General features: G+C 38.5%; 1 protein-coding gene across 1 annotated transcript; it reads right to left on the reverse strand.

Annotated features, from left to right (window-relative positions):
* Window positions 1–603: 603 nt before the first annotated feature.
* Window positions 604–25,891, reverse strand: LOC114468626 (adhesion G protein-coupled receptor E2-like). The gene is made up of 25 exons (XM_028455633.1): window positions 25,822–25,891; window positions 22,721–22,759; window positions 22,235–22,609; window positions 21,398–21,529; window positions 20,272–20,412; window positions 19,903–20,034; window positions 19,620–19,763; window positions 17,777–17,923; window positions 17,481–17,612; window positions 17,237–17,380; window positions 14,070–14,216; window positions 13,942–13,979; window positions 13,547–13,624; window positions 13,367–13,396; window positions 13,126–13,288; window positions 12,937–13,041; window positions 12,683–12,855; window positions 12,397–12,591; window positions 10,035–10,238; window positions 9,646–9,887; window positions 9,494–9,560; window positions 9,314–9,405; window positions 4,948–5,107; window positions 4,800–4,862; window positions 604–2,263 (listed from the first exon to the last, which is right to left on the reverse strand). Exons 1-25 carry the CDS (start codon window positions 25,850–25,852, stop codon window positions 2,204–2,206), a joined length of 3,234 nt encoding a protein of 1,077 aa, XP_028311434.1. The 5' UTR covers window positions 25,853–25,891; the 3' UTR covers window positions 604–2,203.
* Window positions 25,892–27,672: the final 1,781 nt, after the last annotated feature.

Genomic DNA, 27,672 nt, shown 5'->3' on the forward strand with positions numbered 1-27,672 from the left:
GGGGAAGTTTTTGCATTTACAAAGACTAGAGATTATTAACTAATTAATAAATTGGAACTCTGTGTTGCCCCGATCTGGATGAGTGGGCTAAAATCCCTGCAGGAGTGTGTGCAAACCTGGTCAAGAACTGCAAGAAACGTTTGACATCTGTAATTGTTAACAAAGGTTTCTGTACTAAATATTAATGTTATTTTTTCTATTGTATCAAATGCATTATTTAAAATTTATACAATGTGTTTTTGTAGATTTTTTAAAAATATTATGTTCCTCACAGTTGAAGTGTACTTACAATAAAAATTACAGAACTCTCAAGTCATTGGAAGAGGGGAAACTTGCAAAATCGGCATATATGTCACACTTGCTTTGGCAATGTAAACATGTTTGTTATGCCAATAAAGTTTTTTTGAAAGAGAGAGAAAGAAAAAGAGCACAGCTTTTGTATTTGAAGAATCAAACAAACACAGTCAAATTTGCGTAAAATCATCTTAGCTTTTATTTCTAAAACTAAAGAGGTACAAATAACTTACAATAAACAACAAAGGCTTTATATAAAATACTAATACTTGTACTTCCTTTGTGAAGACCCGCTACCTTGTGATAAGATGGGACCATAATGGAGCAACTACCAAAGCTGTTTCTTAATTACTAACACCCTAGCTGAAATCATTTTGTAAAACAGGAAAATCTTAGTGCGTTATGTGAAATAAATATCTCTTAGCTGGGCAGGCACATGCACAGACATTTTTGGGGGCAGGTGCTCAAACCATTAAAAAAGGGCACCCATTGTGAAAATTATCTATGAATAATTATAGTAATAAAAATAAATAACTAGGCGAATAAGTGTTTGGCAATTTGAAAAAATTGACAAAAAATCACAACCTGTATCTGGATTTGTTGACAAGTTTGCTCTTTTTACTAATTAAACTGAAAGCAATAATGCAGGAAAAACAGAAGACTGACAATTACCTTAAATATTACCTTGAGAAAAAGTCTAGGCCACACATTGAAAGGAAATGTTGTTCAATGGTACCAGTCTGAGCACTGTATCTCAATTTGTGGCCAAGTTATAGGGAAAAAGGTATACATATATATATTTTTTGTGATGTCATAAATTTTGACCCCACCCGACCTTTTTACTGGTAGGTAGTACAGCTTCGGTCCAATTAAATAAAAGAGTCCACTTGAGATGAGCTTTTCGTGAATGTAAGCATCAAACTTGTATTATAAATATTTGTAAAGATATGGAAAATTTAGGCTCTTGACACTTGACACGACCTTGACCATGACATTTTGGCTCCAAAAAAGGTTGACTGCACATCCTTGACATTGCCCCTATGAGATGACTTATGTGTCATTAGTGTTACATTAAAAGCCGAGGAGGAGTTCCAGGACAAAGGAAGTTGCGGAAGAAAAATTAGAACTCCTACAAGAACAATGTATTTGGCAATTTTCAAATGTAAGTGTCCGTTAAAGCACTGGTGCTTATTGCCAAATACAATAATTTTCATTTGCCAAATACAGTAATAAAAATTAAAATCACAGCAAGATATTGTTTACTACACAGTAGTAGTAGTATTTTTACAATACATATTCTCTACTGTACAGCTATTTTAGTTGGTCAAGGAATAATTATCACAAGAACTTAAATAAATGCCCCGTCAGATATCAAAACACATTTGGGGGAAATTGATGATGAGTAATTTACAGTAATGACAGAGTAATTTATATTTTTAAATGAATAGATACAAAATTGGGCTCCAGCAGACAGGGCACTTTTCTCATGCAGGGCAAGATGGAAGGTGCTTGAGCACCTCTCGGGCTTTATCTGTGCACATGCCTATAAAGATAAGCAAGGGTGATAGATCACCTTTATTATCACATAGATAGAGCTACACACATGAAATGTGTTCTCTGCATTTAACCCATCCCTACCCTAGGGGGCAGTGGGCTGTCTTGGTGTAGCACCCAGAAAGCAGTTAGGGTTAAGGTCGATTGCCCATTGCAAGCCACTAGACCACCACTGATCAGCTGGGCAGCTGGGTCACATGAAGATAGTTGTTCTCATCTAATGCTAAAGCAGACGTATTCAAGGATTGTGTGTGTGTGTGTTACATGAACTATTGTAGAGACAATATGAGCAGGAAAAAAATTGATCTTTATAGAGCTTGTGCTTCTCTCCTCTTCATGTCTGCCCATTTGATCTTCATTGGGACACCTTTTCTGCAACTTTGTCAATGTCCTCAGAGACTGATGGCAGATCTTTCTGTTCAAAGAAACAATTAAAAGTTATTGCATCCACAGTCACTGTGCCAAGACATAGAAACACATTCATTACCATGGAGACCTTGGAGACACCAAACAACCTAAAATACATGTTTAAGGACTGATACTCAGAACGCAGGAAAGAGGCAATGCAAGCTACGGGAAAACTTGCTAACCCTACATGTGTGGCCCAGAGACGCTACCTCTGTGCTCCAGGACAGTGCACAGACTGAAGGTCCTAATGTTACTGAAGTAACTAAACCCTTGCATTCTGCTGACCTGGCACTAGGGGGACATTTTAAAAATGCCTTGATTATGGGCCAGGCCAAATAACTGCAAAGCTCAGATTTTACGACCGCGCAGAGTTGTCTGTGTACTTGGTGTCACACAAAACACTGCTCGGCATTATATTGATTCGCAATAAATGTAATATTGACCTGCATTTCACTAGCCTGGTGAAACAGAACAGGATAAATGAACACAAGCTTAGAGGAGAGACAGACAGACAAGCTACAAAAGTACGATTTTAAAACAGGACTACAGAGAAGCGCTAAGAATTATGGGAAATATAGTCCGTTGTGCACATAGTGCGCCCGAGTATGTTTGAGCCTTCACTGTGCTAGACACGCCTAATTACAAAAAACTACATGTTTAATGATTGAAATGGGAGAACATTTAATCCCCAAATGTGTGGCCCAGTGACACTACCTCTGTGCTCCAGGACTGTTTCCAGTGCACAGACTGGAGTGTCTTTAAGGAGGCAGCTGTCTGTGAGAGCAAGGTGGATCTAAAGGATTACACATCTGGGGTCACATCAGCAAGTGTGTAAAGGACGTCATCATCACCAAGACTGTGACCAGCGACCCAAACCAGAAGCCCTAGCTAAATGCAGAGGTACATGCTTTGCTGAAGGTCAGGGAATGCCGCCTTTAGGGCTGGTGACTCGCAAGCTCTAAAGGTGTGTTCACACCAAATGTGACTGAAATGACTACAGTCGCCTGTGATGAGTTGCTTGAACATAGTGGCGCTTTTTAGTCGCTCCATCACTTTAACGTACTGTACTTAAGTCAGTCACTGCGCGCCTTAATCCCAGTTATGCACTCTGGTTGAAGCGGCCCTGAAATGTGGGCCCATTCAAATATGGCCTTACGCGTATTCTCCCGTCTGCTTAAGTTCTTTTCCTCTTGCGCGCTTCTGAACCTGGAATAAGTGCAGCGCCCTGAGAAGGTGAAACATTATATTGCACAAGAAATATGGACTTAGTTACAATTTAAGCCACACGCAGTCATAATATTGCAGAGACTCACGAAAAGAATCTATTCAAAGCAACACTGTCACGCTTTCACGGGGGGGGTGGAACACGAGCACGCCAAAAGATTGACCATCAGCATTTCTAATATGTTCACATTTACCAGTTCTAGACAGGAAACATGTGTTACATTTAATTATATTTTATCCGTGCCGTCCACTCCTTGTCATGGAAGGGGGTGCGTCGTGGAGCTGATCAGCTGTGTGTGTGCCGCGGTGCGCGAGTCAGCTGCTGCAGCTTGTTAAATGAAACTCTGATAGACGTCAGACTAATTAAACAATTTTAACACTGTGTATAATATATAACTTTACGGCTGTGAAGCAGAGCCCCCTCCTGTTTACGATTCTAAAATATATCTTCTCACCCCAACACCTGGGCTGTCATATTGTGCAGTTTGTGTATGCAACTTTTGCAGTCGGATGCATCAACAACAATGTAAGTCCTACTACAGGAAAGAGGTGGAACACCTGGAAGGTTGGTGCCAAAAGAACAACACAAAGAAGACCAAGAAGATGTTATGGGGGTGCAGGATGTGCCTGCCCCTCCTCTTCCCCCTGCACATTATGGTGGCTGTGGTGGAAGTGGTGTCCAGCTTCAAGAACTTGGGTGTACACCAAAGTGAAAACCTCACCAAAAGCACCAACCCATTCCACCTGGTGAGGAGGGCCATACCAGGGAGGCGTTACTTCTGTAGGAGGCTGAAACGTGCTGGTTTCTGGGGCTCAGTCCAGACCTCCTTCTACATATGTGAGGTGGAAAATGTATTTTGCTCCGGCATCCCTGTGTGGTATGAAAGCTGTTCTGTAGCAGAGAAGACGTCTCTGCAGTGATTGTGAACTAAAACACAGAACCCAACACTAATTTAGTCTACTGGGTTTCAAACTCATGACCCTTGGCACACTAAAAATTCCATAGTCCCACATGGTACCTTGGTAAGCTATGGATAGCACATAGTGAGAAATGTCTGTAATTGTAATGTATTGACTTCATCAGCTGATTGATGTATAAAAACATGCCCTTTAACAGAAGTCACAGGATTTCTCTATTCAGAAAAATACAAACAAAATAAAAATAATAACATATTGTTGTTAACATGTGGTTGGGCCAACATTTGAATTATTCTTGGATTCAAACTTGGAGAATGGATGAAAAACGTGACGTTACCCAATCCCACCATCTCTGTTAAGCAACTTATGTGTCAACAAATCTAAACACCAATCAAACTTACTTCTGATGCTCCTCTTTTTTTAAAAGCAGAACTGCTCAGCCACCTGATGTACTCCTCTCTAACCTAAAAATGTGGAAGAAAAAAATTTGTAGGAAAATTCTAAGGTAACTCCTGTGCAGGTAAACAACTGTTCTGCCATAAATTATACCTCCTTGTTGAGCAGACAATGGACAACGTAGAGGAAAGTGCCTTGCTGGGAGTTCAGAACAATAAAAAGGACCTGAAAGAAAATGTTTGTCTGGTACAGGCCCAGAATCCAGGTACAGCCCAGTATGACAAACTGGGCAACAATCTTGAAAATGATCACCCTGAAAAACATTAACAATTGTTTATTAGATTATGAAACCAAGTGTGCAACAGCATTGAATGTCTATCATGATTTATGAAAAACAGCAGTTTGTACACCTTGAGTCAAATGATCAAAATTGTTTAGAAAGTTAAAGACTAACTAAACCACAAAACCTCAGTGTTGAAAACAAATATATTCGGGCATGAAGTAGTGTTGTTGATTTACCCTAGTCCAACTCTTGACATTTTAGTCAAACAGTTGGCATTTTTTAATGTAAACATGTAAGAATATTTGTCCTTTATGGGTTGCCCAGCCCAGCCCTATAAATTGAGTTTACAGATCAGTTTTTCAGTTTCTTAAGAGTCTTTTATCAGATCAGATAGCCCCTGAATAACTGTCAACTGGAAAATACAATGAATTTGCTTTATATTTCAATGAAAAAATACAATCAATAAGGTCAAACATAAGAACAAACCATCAAAATCACAAAAAGCTTGAACAGCTTCAACCACTGAGGGATGAGTCAACTACAATGTTAGAGTATATTACAGTAAACCCAAAAACAATAGAGGAGACTGTTCAGCAGCTGAATCCATCAACGTGTTGCCTTGACACAATGCCCTCAAACTTCATTAAAACTGTTGTAAAGTCAATTGTCACTGATTTGTGTCAAATAATTAACTGCTATACACTGGATGCCTCTATACTATAGACTAATCAGCAACCTTCCATTCATGGCCAAGATCATTGAGAATGTGGTCTTCAAACAACTGAGTCAATTCTTAACATTCAACAAAATATTTGCTAAATTTCAGTCATGTTTTCATTCTCATCACAGCACTGAAACTGCTCTGATCAAAGTGATCAATGACATAAGGTTGAACACTGATTCAGGAAAAGTATCTGTTCTCATTCTGTTGGATCTAAGTGCTGCATTTGACACTGTAGATCATACAATTTTGTTGCACAGATTGCAAACATGGGTTGGACTAAATGGAAAAGTAATGTAATGGTTTAAGTCATACTTGGAGGAGCAAAGTTGTTTTGTAAGCATTGGAAACTTTGAATCTGACAGATTACCAATGTTCTGTGGGGTTCCTCAGGGCTCTGTTCTTGGACCCCTTCTGTTTAGCCTTTATATGCTTCCTTTAGGACAAATTTTACAGAACTGTAAGGTTGATTATCAGAGTTACGCAGATGACACACAACTATATCTATCACTGAACCCAGATGACTATGGTCCCATTGAGGTGTTGTGTGACTGCTTAGAAAAAGTAAACTGCTGGTATACCATGACAAGATGGAGGTGGTTGTCTTTGGAAACAAGGAAAAGAGGACTGCTATTAGCAAGTATCTTGAGTCTCGATCTTTAAAAGCTAAAGACCAAGTCAAAAACCTTGGTGTTCTGATTGACTCAGATCTTACATTCAGCAGTCAGATCAAATCTATCACAAAAACATCTTCTACCACCTAAAGAACATCTCCAGAGTGAAAGCTTTAATGGCTCAGAAAGATCAGGAGAAACTGGTCCATGCTTTTATCTACAGCAGACTGGACTTTTGTAATGGTCTTCTGACAGGAATCCCCCAAAAGAGCATCAAACAGCTACAGCTGGTTCAGAACGCTGCAGCTCAGGTCTTAACCAGAACAAAAAAGTCAGAGCACATTGCTCCAGTTTTAAAGTCTTTACACTGGCTCCCAGTCAGCCTCAGAATAGACTTTAAAGTTCTGCTGCTGGTGTATAAATCTGTGAATGGGTTTGGTCCAGAATACATCAGTGAGATGTTAGTCAGGTATGAACCCAGCAGCTCTCCGAGATCTATGGACACAGGTCAGATAGTGGAGCCCAGAGCTCACAGTAAACATGGTGATGCTGCGTTTAGTTGTTATGCTGCAAAGAAGTGGAACAAACTGCCAGCAGAGCTGAAGTCAGCATCACATGTGAACATTTTTAAATCAAAGTTAAAGGCACTTTTTTATCTACTATGATTGAGAGGGAGATTTTTGGTCATGTTGTTGAATTCTTATTGATTTTAAGCTGTTGAATGTTTTATCATGTAAAGCACATTTAGTTGCCTTGTGTATGAAATGCGCTATACAAATGAATTTGCCTTGCCTTGCCTCCTGTGACTTATGAAATAGCATGTCCTGATAAAAGGAAAGATAAACAACTGCTGCATGTTAACCTATTGAAAGTATGTAATCAAAGGAACCCTACAGAGAAGAGGGAGGAGCATGATAATCCAGGACATACAACTGGAAGAAAAGGCTACCCGGGAAGCTGAAGCTGACATGAGGCCCTGCAGAGAGAGAGTGCAGAGCACTTGACGCAAAAGCAATGGCGCCAGCTGGGTGAGCTCAAAGAATCTTTTCCTCCGTTGTTTACAGCAAAACCTGGAAGGACAAAAATTATATCCCATAAAATAGTTTTAAAGGACTCTAAACCAGTACATTGGAAGCCATACAGGATTGCAAAGCATATGATGGAGCCACTGACGAAGGAGGTCCAGATGATGTTGGAAATGGGAGTGAATGAACCTTCCAAAAGTGAGTGGTCAACCCCAATAGTGTTGGTTCCTAAAAAAGACTCTGCTCAACCACGTTTCTGTTCTGAAATGAGGAAATTGAACAGCATTTCCTGTTTTGATTTGTACCCAACGCCACGCAATGACGAGCAGCTTGAAAGATTGGGAAAAGCCAGTTATATCACAACTTTGGATCTTTGTAAAGGTTACTGGCAAGTGCCTCTTGACCCCAGTTGCAAAGAATACACAGCGTATCAGATCCCAGGGATGGGTCTGTTCTACAGAGTCCTGACTTTTCGAAAGCAGTTCCTTGTACAGATGGATGCCTCTGGTGTTGGCTTAGGAGCAGTGCTAGCCAAAGGAGACCCTGGTAAAGAAAAAACCATCCTCTTCTTGAGTAAGAATGAGAAGTACTTTACTGTGGAGAAAAGAAGGCCTAGCTATAAAGTGGGCGGTTGATTCTCTAAAATATTTCCTCTTGGGAAGGAATTTTATTTTACAGACTGATCGCAGACCATTGACATGGATGCAATCAAAGCAGCATCAAAATCCGAGAATCCTACGTTGGTGCTTAGCCCTTCAGCAATACCAGTTCACCCTGCAACACTGCCCTGGTAGGAAAAACATCATTGTCGATTATCTCTCACGTTTACCTGACATTTGGGTGGGTGAAATGTTAGGAAGCAAAAGCTCCCTAACAACTTTAAAAAAAAATGGATATCTTGTACATGTAGAAATCTAACATGTATTTCATTTGTTTTGCAAGAGAAAAATTGTGTTTAATATAATTTGTTAAACTCTTGTTTTATTTGAATTGTATGAGGTTCAGTTTTGGTTAAAAAATGAAAGGCAGAGATTGAGGAGGCGGAGCCTCATGCCTATAAGACAGAGCAGGAAGTGAAGGTGAGGAGGAAAAAAACCAAAATGGCTCCAGCACACCTGGACAGGGGAGATGTTTGAGCAGCTTGTCATGACACAACCCTTTTGCTCTTGTAAGTCAAGGTTGCAAAGGCCAGATGGGCTTAGGTTCAGCACCAGTGTCGGCGTCATGGGGGGGCATTCGCTGGCAGTGCCCCCCACTGCCCGCAAATTAATCAAAGATATCTGATTGGCTATCAACTGAATGTGTCCATTCACTGACAGCGGACGAGAGTCTGCTCCATAGATATAATATTCTGTGGTGTAAGTGTTTAACGTATGTGCTAATGAACGTACCCTAGAGCTGTTGTTATGTGTAAATGTCTATGGCCTGCTCTGTTGATTCACGTGACGTCACTCATTGCTGCATTGCGACAAAGCTAGAGCGCTAAATTCTGATGGAAAGCAGGAAACTTGAGAATCTGACGTCTGAAATCATCAAAATGCCCATATTTTGTGTAGTTTAGGGCTGCTCCAATCGTTCTAACCAAGAAAATGAAAAGAGATTTAAAAGAGAACCGAAGATTGTGGTTCACAAGGGTGAGAAATGTGAAAAGCTCACGGAACAACGCCGTAAAAAGTGGATTTTAAGCCTGCATCTGGGGGGGTGTCCTTGGCGCCGACTCTGTTCAGCACCCAACGTAAAGTAACTTCTGCTATCTTTTTTTTATCATCAAAACTAAGCAACAGTTTAGGAATTGTCCATGTATCCTCTATCTCATTTACAATAAAGTTTAATAGCATTATTATTTAAGTACAGAAATTCAACCAAGCACACTTACTTTGTATCTTGAGATTGAGAGGCGCCACTTTTCATATTGGCCAATGTCTGTCTCAGACTCCACAAAGTCGCAATGAACAAAATAAAATTGAGCTGAAGAATTGGAAAACATTGATATTGAGGGGGGGAAAGCACCTATTCATTATTGATAATAAATACCACAGTTAAGTCATTAACTCACGACAAGAACAGCTATCACAGGCCCCGTCAAAGCCCAATTAAAACTCCTCTTTTGGGACAGCCAACATCTGCAATTTATAAACACACACCACAATATGATATTAAGCATAAGTTAATGAATTTAATCATTTTGTGCATTGTTGTTTTACTCACGCTCCTGCCTCAGTGAGTCCATATCCATCAGAATACAGCAGTGCAGAAACACATATAATCACAACAGGAACGCCGTAACCAATCAGGTAGAGAAGAGGCCAGGGGAGGCCATCTTTCTGGATGACCTGGACCTTGGTGAGCCTTTGGACCAGCAGGTAGAGCTGCACCGCCTCCAGTAGCATCCACATAAAACTTGCAACAACTAAGAAGTGGAGAATTCCTGCCATGACAGTGCAGGCCACCTGCAGAGAAACATAAGATGAACCTTAGAGCTTATCCTTTAGAGAATAGAATGCATGTATAAAGTGCTAATAACACTTTTGTCACTGCTTGCACGGATGAGGAAAGTAGAGTGAAAAACATGTTTCATTAGTTTCCTAGTAGGTTACCTCATGGTAAACAAATTTGTCATTCCACAGTAGCAGTAGATGAGAGAGGCCTAAGGTAAGGCAGAGGTGAAGACGTGCTGTGTTGTTGATCTTTGGGTTCCAGCTACACAGAAGGAAGGTGAGGATAGCCAAAGCAAAGAAGAACAGGCCCACAGCCACACACACTCTGTTTAACCACTCCAAGAAAGTGCTCTCTGGTGGAGGCTGAAAAACAGAGCAGACACAATTACTGTATCTAAAAAAGGGTTCGTGCATCATGGCTATTATAAACAATTAAACAATGACCCTAATCAAATGGTCTTCAAGAATATCTGTATGTATTTTACACTTCACAACAAAGTCATCCAATGTTTCTTGTGACAAGGCTCACTGTTGTCAAGGAACTAATGAAGAGATGGTGAACTTTAATTTCAAAATAGTATTACATGAAGAACTATTTTGTCTAACAACTTTAAGAGGAAACTAAATATGCCATCACTGTTCATGATTGTTGGTTTGTGTTGTCAAAAAATCAATAAAAATATAACCACATCTTTTATATCTTAGAAACATCCCTGTTTAGATATAAATTTTGATTACACAATCCAAAAGTGTTAATCATGTTTTTTTTTTTAGGAAAAAAGTGTCAATATTCAATCACACATCTTTTTATTGACCAAAGCGTATTTTCTTCTTCTTGTGTGTGATAAATCAAATTCTAAAAATATTCATTTTAACTATTCATTAAATATCTTTCTATAAGAACAGCTCTTTTCCATAAATGTTAATTAGTATATTGTGAATAATATGAATGATTTATTTGTGATATAATAGGTAAATCTTGGTAAATCTTTTTAAAATCTATTAAGCAATGAAATGGTGAAAGAAAGAAGGTAAATAATAGTAAATGAGCATTTAACAACAACCTAATGCTATATAAACACAACCAAAAAACAAAGTTAGCTCGCTAACATACCTCTGACCAAGTTGTCGCTACAGACACCGGCATCAGCAGCTCAAACAGAAAGTGAGACAGTGATGAACAAAGATTAACCTCAATCGTGAGGTCGGGTCCTCTGGGCCACCTCTGGTTTGACCAACTTTAATTTGAATTTTAATTTTAAGCAACCTTTTGTTTTGAAACAAAGTAAGAAACTTTTTCCTCCTTTTGAACTACAACTTTTTATAACTTTGCAACCACTAACTTTTGAGTAATTTTATCGTGCCATCATCATCACAACAAGAAACTGCTGCCAATGCAAGAGAGCCCCATAACAAGCTCAAGACGGTGTCCCACGAGTTGTGCCATCCCAGAAAAAAATCCTCCATGCGGAAACAAACAGGCTTCCCTTCGCCAGCGACGTAACTGGAGCCGTTGCCGTCACAGCTTGACGAAGGAAAGGTAAAAACGCATGTACAGCTGTTACAAAGGTGGCGTAAAAACAAACTAAAGCTCTTTGATAAAACCCCAAAATCATAGTCAACCTAGTTTAATTTTTCCGTTTATTTTTTATGCCTTGTTTTTATTTTTCCCTTCGCACCTCTTACATTGCATTAAAAACACCCATGCATAACCAACTACACCAGGGGTCACCAACCTTTCTGAAACTGTGAGCTATTTCATAGCAACTGAATAGTTCAAGGGGCTACATGCTTCCCAAAACACATCTTATCCCTCAAGGCTAGACACAATGGCACCCTTTTAGTGAGAGACACACACACACTCACATAGTCTCACATGCACATCCAATACACATCCATTTACACACATTCACATCATACACACACACACACACACACCTACGCACATCTGACTATCACCCCCGATACCGCGAGCGCCATCTCTGAACGAACAGAACAAATTGACTTGACCTCCTCCCTGTTGCTTCTTTTCTTATCTGCCGGGGGGTAGGACGGTTAAACGGTGTAGAAATGTGTGTGAAAAACTTTTTAGGCAGTCTTGCTTTTTCCTCTGCCCGAAGCCTTTTGACCATCCTTGTTGTGGGCTGCCTTTCATTCTTACAGGATGGAAGCTTCTTTGTACTCTTTTCATTTAGTTTTATAATAAATCTTTTTTATATGAAATCATCACGCTGCGACTGGACTCCATCATTCAACCAGAGTAATAAATCATATCTCCAAATGAGGTCAACCGCAAATTTGCCGTGACACTTATTATCATCTTGCTTGTATTATTAATAATCTCATTTGTATAATTATACCAGCACTCCTTGCAAATCTTCATGTTAATATGAATATTAATTCATATAATCATTTTTAAAATATTTTGTCTTCCTACACTGTGCTTATCATTGGAAGGGCTGCAGTTACTTCAAATAAAAAGTTCATTTGAAGCAAATCTGTTGACAAAGGCTTGATATACCTCCCCGATCTGCATGATGAGTGCGAAGGTAGAGAGATGAGAGCAGCTACACACTGTATGGTTTTCATCAGAGTAAGAAAGCCAGCAGCCTTCCTCTGACCAATGAATAATATCACCAGGCTTTTCATTTTCCGTTATGTTTGTTCTTTTATCTTCCCAGAACACACAAGTGGCCAATCCTGATTCTGGTGGTTTCTGCAAAGTCATACAAATCAGACAATAAAATGCAATGAAAAAGGTTTTTGTCATAAAAATAACGTGCAACATATGGATGTTGCTGCTGCACCTTGTCATGATAGATTGTGAAGTTAACGGGCAGTGTGAGGTTGGTGGTGTTCATTGGTAAAAAGGCTGTAAAAACATCTGCAAACATCTCCGTCTTGTTCTCTGTTTCAAAGTATTCATGACTAAGAAGGCGGTCCAATCCTTTCAGGTTTAGAAAAGCAGCTGGTTTAAAACCTATTAGTGGCAAAACAGCAAAAATGAAACAATCAGTAATGAAGAAGAAACTGAAGTTTCACAAATGTGCTCATATTTTACCATCAAAGTTAAGATGCTCCAAGTGGATGTCCATCCTTTGTGCAGTAGTAGAGAGTGACAAAGGCCTTCCATTCATACTTGCATTAACTGTCAATAAACTCATTTCTTTTAAACATATAAAAAAAAAAAAATCCATCTATCAGGATTAGGAACCTAGAATAACTACAGGTAATACAAAGTTTCACCTACCCAATGTTGAACTATTCATTGTTACAGTGAAAGGTTCTACAGTTGAGGGATTACTTCCAGCAACTAGAAGTTCTGCTATTGCAAGAATTATACTACCAGTCACCCCGTCTCCATGGTTACCCAGCGTGTTTGATTCAACTTGTGGTCCAATACCTGCTGCTTGCTGGAAAAAATAAAGGTCAGATTCATTATTAGGAAGATTCATAGTAACAAAATGGTCATATGATGTTATTATACATACAGTGGCTGCAGCAAAAAAGTTATTGACTTTCTGCGAAGAAATCAAGAGGATTCAGGGGAATGAGTTAGACACAGATAAAACTTGACTGAATTTACTCAAGTTTATTGTTTCTGAATCTTTCAACCTTTAAACATTTCAGTACAATCTAAATTCTTTGAGGAGTTTTCCACTTTAACCTACCCCTGGTGGTAAATAGTTCTTGTTTTCACTTAGTTCATCCAACATGGTAAGAAGAAATGTTCTTCCTTTTGTTTGTCCCTGAAAAATAATGCATCAGTTAAATCAATGTATCTGTGTCTTGAATTTTGGTTCTGTCATATTCACGTTGGGTTGTCTCATACATGTTTCCCCTTTATCTGATCAACCTCTCCCTCTTTTAATTAAAGCCTACTTTTAAAAGCTCCCAACTAACTTGACAACCATTTTCAGGACGAGACCTTTAATTTTTTTTATTTTTTTTTTGTATTTTAAGCTAACCACTTTCGCTTTGCTAAGGCAGTAATATTCCACCTCACAAGTTGGAAAATAGATGTAACTTTAACTCAATAAAAATATTGAAAGATATCTTGTCTTACCTCAACTGGTGGTGTTTCTGCTAAAATGTCTTGTACACCTGTCACCAATTTTGGAAAAGATTGTAAATCCTCATTTTTTATTCATTGTCAATTGTATATATATACGTTTTAAAATTGAATGTACTAACTTTTACAAACTGTGATGCCCTCCTCCCACAATAGTCCTGTCGAGGGGTAGAACAATTCACCACAAAAACAGTGAAATGTTCCTTCTGCGTTGAGGCACAAAGTTCCCTGTCCACATCTAGGGGGAATCTCTAAACACTCATTTATATCTGTAAAAACAGAACAAATATGTATATAAAAGGACACATAATAGAGTAGAAAATCAGCAATAGCGTCATACCACTGAAAAAAGTAATGATTACCACTACTGGCACTTGCACACATGAGTTTAATTTTAACAGCAGAAAACATAGACACGTTTTATAATAAGAGTGTAGAATTGTAATTTCTTATCAAGCTTTATCTAAAACTGCAGATATTTTAGAAATATTTCCATTCTGCAGTGTAGAATCTGGAAGCAGGGTTGAGGGCAGTGAAATGCAATGTTTTGAAATTAGAAACAAATTATTGACTGGTGGACACAAAAAAAAAAAAAAAATTGTATCCTAAAGCATGGAGGCTCCACTGATTAATGCAAAAAAAGAAAGCTTTCAGGGGCCTCATGTACAAAAGGTACGTACCCCAAAAATGTGTTTGAGACAGCGTTGTAAAACTCAGAGCCTGTAGAAATTGATATGAAACACTTTTTCTTACTACTTGACAAAGGCAGTCGCATTCTCTCCTCCTGCTTTCCTTCCTATCTGACCTTGCTGTCTGCTTTGTCTGCTCTGTCTCAGGAAACGCTCTCTGCATGCTTCCAAAACTAGGCTAACTATGGAATTGGTCAGCTGGTCTCTTAATGCTATTGATCAGATTTTCTCAACGAGGAGGTCAGGCCCTGGTGAGCCTGTTTGCCCGCATGGAACATTTGCAAGTGGGTATACGATGGATTATTGGAATGAGTGGAAGATTATATGCCTGACTATGCTTTTTGTGGAGGATGTCGAAGATTTATACATGATCGGAATCATGGTATCAGGATTGCTGCTCATTAGAGGCGGCGGCTTCCTGATTTACCGGAAAGTCTGTGCTACGTTGGTGGTCGTATTGGGAAGGTTGTAAGTGATTTCTGAAGGATGGGGCAGGGCTATGACCTCTCACACTGTCACGCTGAACAAACTCCTGCTCATGGAAGTGTGGAAAAATGCCCACTGGCTGCACATTGGATATCAGTGGCTGGATATCCTCTCCCCCTCTTTGCCCAGCCCTGTCCCCAGTTTCCTAGTTTTGTACTTTGTTTCTACTTTTGAGAACTGTCTTTTTTCCCCCTCACCTCTTCTTATGATGTTTTCCCATTTTTCATCTAAACACTATGCCCTTGGCGGCCCACAGTTCTCCTGTTCTTGTCGCCCATGTTATTTGTTACTGTTCTTCCATGTTCTGTTTAGAGAAATTTGTGTAAAACACTTTTTTAGCTGTGAAAAGCACTCTATAAATAAAGATTACTTACTTAGTTACTAAGGGGGTGAGCTTTAGTCCTGGCCAATCAGAACTGGCTGGATATATGTAATTGTGGTATCTACAGTACTTGACGACATGATTTGGATTCATAAAAAATATGGAGTTTAATGCACATTGGAGCAACTTTTGATAATAAACAGCAAAGGTAAGACACAATTTGTCATCATTGCTGACTTTTTCCACTGTATATTTTCTGATTTTGTGGCGGTGTTATGGTACATAACATACCCAACCTCTGTATCAGTGGATTCAGCTCGGCATGTAGTTTTATGTCGGCTCTTGTTATAAAGCTCTGTGTTTATTTTGTGACTCATAGCAGTGGAAAAAGGCAGAGTTTGCCAAGTTTTTGAACATAATGGCCTGGTGTGTGTGCTGTGGTCTTTTGTTTTGATTTTGGATTGACTACAGTTTTAGCTGAGTTTGTTAGGATTTTGAAGAGTCATGGAATGTGTGATTTCATTCATTCTTTACAACATTTAGACCCGTGAGTGTCACGGAAGTTGGAGCTGGCCCCGCAGGCAGGTTCGATGGGGTTGAAGAGGCGTTTGGATCAAGTGTTATGCGCAGATTCAGACATCTGAATTTTTAGAAGTGTACGCCTGTTTCTGGATTGAGACGTATGCTTATTTCACACAATTCTTTGTACATGAGGTCCCTGGTGTATGAATAGAATGAAAATTCACGCTTGTTCCGAGAGTTGCCACAACATACACAGCATCATTAGAAAACTGTGTGGAAAGGAAGGCCAACTAAAAATGATCCACTTGGTTTTGGTTTTCCTGATGGGTAAATGGTAAATGGACTTGACTTATATAGCGCTTTATCACCACACTGAAGCAGTCTCAAAGCGCTTTACATATCAGCTCATTCACCCAATCACTCTCACATTCACACACCAGTGGGACAGGACTGCCATGCAAGGAGCTAGTCGACCACTGGGAGCAACTTAGGGTTCAGTGTCTTGCCCAAGGACACTTCGACACATAGTCAGGTACTGGGATCGAACCCCCAACCTCTCAATTAGAAGACGACCCTCTACCACCTGAGCCACGGTCGCCCGGGTCAATAAGTCAATAACATGGCGTCTCATCTGTGGATGAGATGGCTGAGCTGGCTATAATATCTGGGTGGTTGAGGTGAGTTATAAAGTTAGACGAGTAGTTTCCTACCACATTCTTAGCACTTAGTACTGAAACACTTTGCATTCTGATTTATTTGTGAAGACAGGGATGAGTATAGCTTACTAAAGGAACACATTGTAATACTGAAGTATGTATGAAACAAGCACGATGGTGAATTTGGCAGCAAACTCACTCTAGCTACTTAAATAGCTATTTGAATAATAATAATATTAACAATGTTTGTTTGTTAAGCACATTGTGGAACTGTTGAACATCCACCAAAAAAGGACTGAAGGGCCAGTTATGACAATACATGAATCATTTTGCAGTTTTCTAAGTGTCATTGATGGTTACCAGATAATTCTAATATCAATATAGCAAGTTGAAAGCAATTTCAGACTTGTTACGTTGACTTTTTTCCACCTTACACAAATACGGCTATTCTACTGTTTGGGAATGCTTGTTTTGTTTACTTATATAATTAATATTGATTGACTTGCAACAAGTTAATTCCTACTGACCTTAGCTGTCATATCCAAAGAATTGCCAGTCAACAGCAGAATAAGACATTAATGCATACACAAACCCAAAGGTCTGTTTCATAATACCAGTACAGATGTTGCTTGGATCAGGTTCCTCCTGCAGTATAGTTGGTTCGTAACCAGGGTCACACGCACAGCTGTAAGATCCAAGTAAGTTGGTGCAATATGCATTGGGACCACATAACTCCAGAGTGTCACATTCATCAATATCTGAAGGGGGGAAATGAATACCATATAAAGCAAAAGCTAAGTAATTGCTGACATCTGTTTAATATTAATGTAAAATAAAGTCATGTAGTGTTTTACAAACCTTGACAAATCGGAGTTGCCTCAGATACAACTTCATAACCAGATAAGCAAGAACAATTAAAGAATCCAATTTCATTAGTGCAAGTATGTTGCTCTCCACATGGATTGACAGCAACATCACACTCGTCAACATCTAGAAAGAAGAAGTGAGAGATCTATAGTGGGGCTTTCAGCACTAAAAGACAGATAAACAATCTCCAAAATGGACAAATATGTTTTTTGCAATACGATTGTGTACAATTCCAATGTTCATTCATCTATGTATTTAGTCAACTGGTTTATATTTCAAACTGTTACCTATGCATATGTTGGCAGCATTAGCTGGTGAAGCTGGATCCGTTGGGGCGAAACCCTTCTCACAGGTACAGTTATACGAGCCGTTGAAGTTCTGACAGGTAGCTTGAGGTCCACAACTTGCCAAAGTGGTTTCACACTCATCAATGTCTGTAATATGTATATAAATGATGAGACATAATTAAAATACACAAATGCTTTGAGTATTTTGCTGTAAAAAAAAAAAAAAAAAAGTGAAACATAACGATTTTACAAATATGGCATAGTTGTGTAAAACAAACAAGCTTGACCTCACCAAAACACTTTGGACCAACTTTTGATCATGATGGCAAGACAAGGTAAATTTATTCATACACAGGGTATTTCAATGTGCTTTACAGGATTAGAAGTGAAACATTTAGATCGTTATAATTCATAATGAAATTATAAAACCATAAAATCAAATACATTTTTCAGTAATATCCATCGAAGCGGACAACTCTTGACCTCATGTTTTCATCCATTCTTCGAGAGGTTTAAAGCAGTGTCGGCGTCATGGGGGGGGTATTCAAGGGCCGTGCCCCCCGCCCCCCCAGCTGATGTTAGGATGAGCCAATAAAATGTGTGTATGTCTATGGCCTGCTCTGTTGATTCACGTGACGTCACTCACATTGCTGCATCGCGACAAAGCGACAGCAAAAAATTCAGATGGAGGGCAGGAAGTGAAGCTTAAGAATCTGCCGTCTGAAATCATCAAAATGCCCATGTTTTCTGTAGTTTACTCCTGCTCTAATCGAGAAAAGGAAAAAAAGATTTGATAGTGTACAGAAGATTGTCTTTCACAAAGCTACGAAATGTAAAAAGCTCACAGAACAAGGCCGTAGAAAGTGGATTTTAAACCTACGTTTGCGGTCGTCAGGAGCAGAGTCTGCTGAGCACCGTGTCTGTAGCGGCCACTTCATCAGAAGTATGTTAGCGAGCTAACTTTGTTTTAGTGGCTATGTTTATATAGCATTAGGTTGTCATTAAATAATAAAAATTGATGAATTATTAAATGCTCATTTGTTTTTGTTATTCTTGAAGTTTTCTTAATGCCCCATCATTTAATACTGTCTGGCGCCGACTCTGATGATACGTCTGAAGCTGAATGATACAAATTTGAATGAGAATAGTCTTTGGAGTCATATATATTTACTTTTAGCCTTCAAACATATGTAATACCCCTCATTATGTGCGAATTGCCGTTTTGGAGCCATAATGTCATGTAACTTTTCGTATTTTCACTCCAATTAAGAGTTTACGGAAAAATTGCATTTTAATCTGACGTTTTAAGGCTTAGTTCTGTGTTATCCAGTTCCTTGGAAGTTATGACAATATTCCATCTGTCTTCTGATCCACTTCCTCCTTTTTTAGGGGTCCCAGAGGTCTGCTGGTGCTTATCTCCAGCTCTCATTGGGTAATAGGCGGGGCTACACCGTGGACAGGGTGCCAGTCCATCACAGAGCAACACAGACACTCACATCCACTTCTATGGGCAAGAATTCAATCAACCTAACAGTCATGGTTTAGAATTCTGGGAGTGACTCTGCTTTTAGTTGTTGTGGAACAAACTGCCAGCAGAGCTGAAGTCAGCATCACATGTGCATATTTTTTAAATCCAAGTTTTTCTCTATTGCTAATGAATGAGAGGTGAATTTTTAATCATGTAATGCACTTTGAATTGCCTTGTATATTACAGTATCTTTGCAAATGTAAGAATACTGATTAAAAAAATAAAACAACTACCACAACATTTTTTTTTTAAATGTTTCATCCACATTGAACAGTATGTACTTCTACCATTTTTACAAAGCTGTTTTGTTATTACCGATACAGTTGTTTGTTGGGCTGACTTCTAAAAGTGCATCATTTGGGCTGTAGCCAGGATCACATTCACAGCGATAGGATTCAACTAAGTTGGTGCATGTTGCACCAGGGCCACAAAAATCAGGGGTTTCACATTCGTTTATGTCTGAAAAAAAAAAGGAAGTTTTTATTAAATGCAAAATCAAAATACTCAGAAATTAGTGTGTGAGTGGAAAATCTACATTTAGTATATGTTTATACAGGATTCAAAATGTATAGTTTGTAATACATAGGGTTTTACAGACCTTGGCAAACATCTAAATGAGGTTCATATTCATAACCTTCGATACACTCGCACTGAAATGATCCAGGTGAATTATTGCAGACTGCGTTGCTTGATCCTGAACATGGAAAACCTGTATTGCATTCATCAATATCTGTGGAACGATAGAAACACAGTGAGCTGCAAACAATCCCTATGGTGGTTGAATTTCTGGCTAGAGTTGCATTCATGTCTCATTATTAAATATAAAAATCTATTGTTGTATTGTGAGTCTAAAGACACACCATCTGGCATTGTTATTGTGTTGTATATCAAGTATAAAGGAAAATATTGTAAAACAATACTACTTTATGCTTGAGATATTAGAGCATATTTTAAACTTGCTTTGTACCTGTGCACGGGTTGTCAGATTTAATTGGAAGACCTGGGTTGGTTGGTTCATACCCTTCCATACAGACACATGAGTAGGACTCAATGATGTTGGTACAGTTGGCAAAAGGTCCACAAATAGGCGCTAGGCACTCATCAATATCTAACAGATTGAAAAAGAAATATAAATTACCACACTTTAATGAAAACAATAAATACCACTTTTATACTTGTTCACACTTTGTGATAATGTTCTTTTTTAAAAACTCCCAATAACAGGTCATATGTAACAACTTTGCTTGCCAGTGTTTTGCATGTAGCCAAAAGACCTTCCTAAAGCCACAGCACATGCAAATGTTATATTTGATTGTATAAGCAACTGCTTTACAAACATCACCTTCTTAAGGTTGTTTTGGGAAGGGGTGGTACCTTTGGATTCTTTTTTCTGCTTCCTCATACCAAGATTAATTTTAGGCATTTAAAAAAAAAAAGAAAACTGTACTGTTTCTGTAGCTCTATAAGATTTTTGCAAATGAAAAGTGCATTTTAAATGAAATGTGTTTCTCTAAAAAAGACCTCTTAATATATATATATATATATATATATATATATATATATATATATATATATATATATATATATATATATATATATATATATATATATATATATATATAAAGAGGTAATAAATTAAGTAATCTAGTGTTGATGTGCAATACACACCACATCTCGAATTAATTAATTAATTAATTAATTAATTAATTAATTATTAATTATTAGGTCATGCAAATATTATTTTGTTTTTTTCAGTTTTAAGGATACCCTGCTTCTGTGAAATGCAAGCACATTCAGCAACGGTTCTCTCTATCATGTTCTGTTCTTCTCTTTCCGTCCCCAACCAGTCGAGGCAGACGGCTGCCCCCTCTGAGCCTGGTTCTGCTGGAGATTTCGTCCCGTAAAAAGGACGTTTTTTCTTCCTACAGTAGCTGATGCATGTTCATGTGGATTTGTTGTTTTATTCTCTTCAGAATTGTATATTTTGATAGGCGCTTCGAGATGACTATTGTTGTAATTTGCACTATATGAACAAAGTTCAGTTGAATTGAATACATTTTCTTATTCGAAAAGAAGAAAAAATACATATTTACCAACACATTCAAATGAGTCTTGAGTAGGTGGAAATACAGTTGATAATAAGCGTCCAGGAACACAAACACATCCCCCTAATACGGTGCATATTGTTGAAGGTCCACAACTGTCCGGTCTACAGGTTGAGTGCACTGAGTAGAGGGTACAAAAGAATTGAGTTAGTATGAAAATATTTTATTGGTGGGGAACTTCAGACAACTTACTTTCCTAAAATAATTTGAAAAGAAAACATCCACTTTGGTTCAAACATTTATTTCTGTTCAGGTGCCACATGCGGCCCATTTTAACCTCAATGGTGCCTGATGGGATTCTTGTCAGAATAATACAGCACAGTATATATGATTGGGTCTTAGTTTTAATAAACTCATCAAATTTGTGTCAAATGCAAAGAACTGCTTATGATGTACAGCCTTCAGTTAAAGACATTGAGAACTAAACTACCGGTAACTCAATATTACCAATTAATTATTGTTCACACTCGAGGTGAATTCAGTGCGGTGGCGAGCTGCATTTGGAACACAAGCCTTTCTCCTAGAAACTCTCATTTTTAATTCACCCAAAAATAGAACAAAGAAAAGTTAGTTTATCCATGAATATAGAGCAGGATTTATTGATAAGACATGTATACTGTAAATTTACGAATTAAACACTTTCAGAAACTGTTTCAAAAGGTGTGTTTGATTACCGGTAATTCTGTTCTTTTATATAGATTGGAAAACACTTTGTTTGCTTGGGTATTACTTTTAAAAGCCTATTCACTTTAATTACATTAATGCTCTGACACATTTATTATCATTAATTGGGATACATGGTTAATCAAATCTTTTACAACTCACTTGTTAAGTACCCCATTTCTGGGGCTTTGTGATTCAGTGGCCTGTAAATATAAAACCCTCCAGGGCAGAGAACAATGTCAACTTGCATGGTAACATCGTTGCAGTAAGTATCGATATTGCCGTAAGCCCTTGATCGTAAAGGGGTCTCTAACTCTTCAGATGGATGGTCACTTGTTTGAATGTGGATGACTGATATGGTTCCTCCACTCCAAGTGCCCACACACGCATTCACAACAACGTCACCACCAATACCAGTAAACCTCCACCAACTGCCAACAAGTTTTGCATCATCATTGGGATAGCCAGGTGATATACTGCCATAATATTTAAAGTTGCGCCACGATTCAGTTATATTGGTGTATCCATCACAAGAACCTGGGTGAAAACATACAAAACATACATGACAACAGACAAAATGCACTCACTTAAATTTAACATGAGTCTGTACATTTGACGTGTTTGGTTGCAGAGAAACTATATTCTTACCAGGAGGATAACCAAAAACGACAGGAACAGCAAGTGTAGCTGAAATAAATCAGATTCAGAGACACTTTATATAATGGCTGGCAGTAAAACAACATTCAAAATACACACATTTGTAAAAGCGTACACACACACACAATAAATTGAAAAAAAACATGAAATACCTCATCTCTTAGAGACATGTTATTCCTATCACGTAATAACCACAATAATTGCCAAAAAAGTATTACAAACAAATTTAGTTTTTAAATGTAATTAAAGCCAATAATGTATCATTTCTGAACCAATAATTAATTATTTTTGCCAGTAATATCCTACGTGATTACATCATTGGGTTTTTATTACGTTACTGACCTGCTGAAGCAACAATTCTCTGATAATGTTACCTAATCTTTATTTTCAATTCCGACAGGGTATCCAGAGAATATTAATATTATATTAAAAAAGTGGCTTTTCAATGATTTTTCTTTTATTTCTGCATTTTTCAGTGTTTGTCTCTGGTAGGCCCCGACACTTTGTTGCTTTGGTTTTCTCAAGGGCAGCGAGAAGAGTGGAGCTAGACTGCCCTGTGATATATGGCTAAAACACGGTTGTACCAGACTCCGCTGGGTACAAAGGAGGACCCAGCCATGAAGATAACTGTACTTCCTTTTTACTTTTGAACAGACGCAGATAGATATAGACACAGGCAAAGACACACAGACATAAGCTTCTTCTGCTTGCCACCTGTGTGTGTGTTTTTGACTTGTAACTGTAAATAAACCACATTGAAATTATACTACTCTTGTCATCTGTCCTTGGAGCTGTTCAATTAAAAGATCTGGGAAGAATGTAGAGGAAAAAGCTTACAAATTTGGTCTGAGAAACGGATTGGCCGACTTTTGAGGACAGATAGGCTGACTCTGAGCAAAGGATTGGCTGTCTTTTGAGAACAAGATGGAATATTGTAACACTTGCCAGGGGATTATTGAACTGCAGACCAAATTGCAAGATTTGCGAAGTGTTGTGGCAGTTTTAAATTAAATGAGACGGGGTCAAGTTTTACGTTCAGATGTGGAAACAGGGTTTATCTGGTTAATGGGTTTTGGAAGCAGACCGGTCTGGGATTCAGAGGTTTCAGTGTATGTCTGTCTCAATGAATCTGCCGTTCTTCTGTGCTCTCAGGGTTTTGTACGTTTCTGGTAGTGGTAGTAAGTGCAAATCTTCTCCAACTTGCAAACACCCATGTTGGTGTTCCCTCTTGAGCAGGTAGAGTGCTGTGCATTTCTTTTCTAAACTTCAGGCAAATTGTCCTCTATATCTTTAATGGAGATATCAGAGTGGGACTGCTTTTACTATGATGGGGGAAGACCAGAGCAGTGTTGGGGTTCAGTGCCTTGCTCAAAGGCACCTTGGCAGTGCTAGAGAGGTGCCCTAGCATCTCTCCAGCTACCCGAGCAACATCCGTATTTTTTAACCAGCAACCCTCCAGAAAGGAAACATCTGTGTATCAGTTTGGAAGTAATGAGGATGATGAAGCCAGCTTCTTACCAGCCAGCTCAGAAGGAGCTATTGGACCCAAGGAAGATTGTGTTCATGATGAGAAGCTAATTTGTGTAAAACCTGCCTGGAACACTCTTGAATCTGTACCAAGGAGAACGTCCAGTCCAGTGTAAAGGCTAACTGGAAAAGCACAGCGCACTGACATCACTGGTGGTTGTCCTTCACTGCCTCATCAACAAAGAGCAGCTTGGACTTCAACTCACTTGTCTGCACATGCACAGAAGTGGAGATCTGTCAGTGAAGGAAGACGCACCAAACCCCAAGCCCAGTTTCCTTGTAAAGCTGGGAAATAGATTTCCCTCACTGCTGAATGAGAAGGAACAAGAGTTCTTCTCTTATAAGAACAACACACAAGCTTACAGCAAGGTGAAGACTGAGTGAGCTTCAAGAAAACAAAAGCTACATGATAGACAACTCAAGGATCTGACACTCTGATCATTGGTGATATGACTGTTTTCACCAAAAACGTGAACGTTTTTTGCTGACCAAATGACATGGCATCAGATCTGGCTGACAAAAGCTCGCACATCGTGGAGGAAGAATACCCAAGTGTGAAGAATGTTGTGATTCATTTTGGAATAAATAATGTCAGTAAGGAGCAGTCTGAGGTGTTGAAGTAGGATTTCGTTTGTCTGTTAGAAATTGTGAGCGGTTTGCAGAGAGTATATATTGGTGGTCCGATTCCTTCAGTCCGCAAAGAAGGCATGAACTTCTCATGCATCAATTCTCTGAATAAGTTTTTATATGCTGCATGTGTGGAACATTCTCTAAGTTTCACAGAAAACATTATTTTTTGGGGGGAATACAAACATATTTTTAGAGCCGATGGATTATGTCTGAATTAGGATTTAGTCAAACCTCTGAAATCCAACCTGTTTTACGACAACGGTGGCTCTGTTATGAGTGCTAATGAAGGACAACAGTATGGAGAAGCTGCCTTCACAGAAGGCTGATCATTTGTTTAATTTTATCAATGCAACACATGGCTAGGCCTGTATTTGTATACTAAATCAAGGAATTAAAGTTTTAGTGTGACAGAGACCAGGTCGTATCTGCAAAAGCAGATTTGAAACATTATAGATGTTCCCTATATAAATAGGTATACCGGTAGCTTGGTAAACCGGTAACACTGGTCCAAGAAAGGACCCCTGTGGGACCCCACAGTGAAGTTTGGCTCTGCTTGAATATCAGCTCTCAACAGAAAAAATAGTTTACTCATGGAAACTTACCTAATAAACAATTATACAGTAAGTGATTTCCTGAAAACCGTATTTGTGTAACTTGGCCAATATGACATCAAAATTAACTGCATCAAATGCTTCTGAAAGTCTAAAAAAATCATACAGTTGAATTGATTATTTTCAAGTGCAGATCAACTAAGCAAAGTAAACCTGTGTACATGGAAGAATTTGTCAAAAACCATATTAATATTATTGGTTCAACGTGCTAAATTAGCATTGACATTTAAAGTCATGTTTTTTTATGTACAATCATAATAATCACATATGTTTGAAGAAAAAAACTAACATTTTGTTAACCAAAGTCAGTGAAAATTTACTCACCATACAGAAGACAGAAAATACCGTAGTTCATTGTGACAAACGTAAAAGGTACTAATAGGAACTGAATACTAAAGGCTTGTTAAGAGAGAACAAGTCTTAATCCTTCTTTGTGCATGCAAACAAAAACAATGCAAATCAAAAATGAGGATTATCTGGTCAGGTGACACTGGCCATTTTTTCATTAGAGCTTTAATTCCTCTTTAAAACAAAAGTGAAATCCTTGTTAAACTGATCTTATAAACATTTAATTCCTACTGCAAATGTAATTCCAAATTAAACTTAAATCCAAATTAGGTGGCTAGTTTATTCCGATTTTAATTCCAAATTAAATAATTCCTCTTTCTTGTAAACACTTAATTTAGCTTTAAGTCAATTCTGGTCGTTCTGTGCACACACGATGCGCTGACAACATAGTCCAGGATAGCCCTCCGGACTCCAGCAAAGACTATTTATTTAATAAAAGCCTTAAAACACATGGATATAATGAAAAGAGTGGTTGAACAGAAACATGAGGACATTTACACGGACACAGACTTATTACGCACACGGACCTCGGCTAACGGAACAGGCTTCATCAGTGCTGTGGGACATGACGCACCAGAGCTTCACTAATGACGTGCGGATCATTATAAAGTTCATTTTTCACTCATCGTCCTGTATAGTGAAGGTAGAACAGCTGTTGCATTAACCGCTGGCATTTAGTACGGACTTCTACCTCCTTTCTATCTCCTCTATCTTTCTTCTGCTCCGCCAATCAAACTGAAACCGTATATTGTTGAGCTGCTGCTTCAAAAGTACAATCAGACAAACAGAACACTTTAATTCCGAATAACTAATTTGAAATAACTAATTCCGAATAAATAAAAAAACATCACGTAACCATGGCCACTACTCTGAGTCTGAAAATGAAATGAAAACTTGAGATTTCAGGGTTGTTGTTTTTGCTTGTTTTGGACTTTTTTTTTGCCTTTTTTTAATTGTATTGTAATATAGTGTACATACAAATGGGGCATTCAAAAAGAAAATCACAAGCAAGAAGATGCTCAATGCTAATGGAGGCCTTCACAATGAAAGCTCAACTAGCAGGCTTATCAGATCAAAACCACAGTAGGGGTAGGTACTATTTAGTAACCTTCGACCTTTGGGACCACGAGGACTTTGACATTCCACATCTGCTCCTGCTGTTTTTCTGCATCTTGGTATGCCTTAGCTGATATTGCCACTTCTATGACTTTTGCCCTCTTTTGGTGTTTGTGAAAAATGATGTCCAGTTGGTTAGCCAGCAGCTTTTTAGAAGTCTGGAAACTGAAGTCCTACTGGTTCTTAGCCCTGTTGTTCTCATCTACCATTGGTGGATGAGAACAACAGACCTAATAACCAGCCCCAGATGCCCCCCACATCAGTGTTGTGCGTGAACGGTTTCATTGAACAAACGTTCATTAACTAGATCATATTTTGGGTGAACATAAACAAAATGTACAGTATTTCTGTCTGATGAATGTTTGTTTGATTACGTTCATTCTGACGTTGTAAACGAACGGCACTCTTAACTTCTTTTAGCAAAGAACCTGATTTTTTTATAGTCTTTCAGCCGAAAACCCGACTGAACCACACCATAAACTGGCTCTAATTACTGTATGTAGGGGAAAAACACTAAATCTTGCTACAGCACTGTGGTTATCTGGATTAAAGCATTGTCTTGGAGCTACTCTGGTGTTGCACACTACCTTTCCTGGGTAATAGCATGCAGCAAAAAACCTGTGATGCTCCATGTTCATTGTTGGAACTGAGAACTAAATTTAATATTTTGAATTATGAACTGTGAACTGAACTAGTTCATTTTTAAATGTA

Source organism: Gouania willdenowi, chromosome 8 (assembly GCF_900634775.1).
Source record: "Gouania willdenowi chromosome 8, fGouWil2.1, whole genome shotgun sequence".
In the NCBI taxonomy this organism is placed as follows: Eukaryota; Metazoa; Chordata; class Actinopteri; order Blenniiformes; family Gobiesocidae; genus Gouania; species Gouania willdenowi.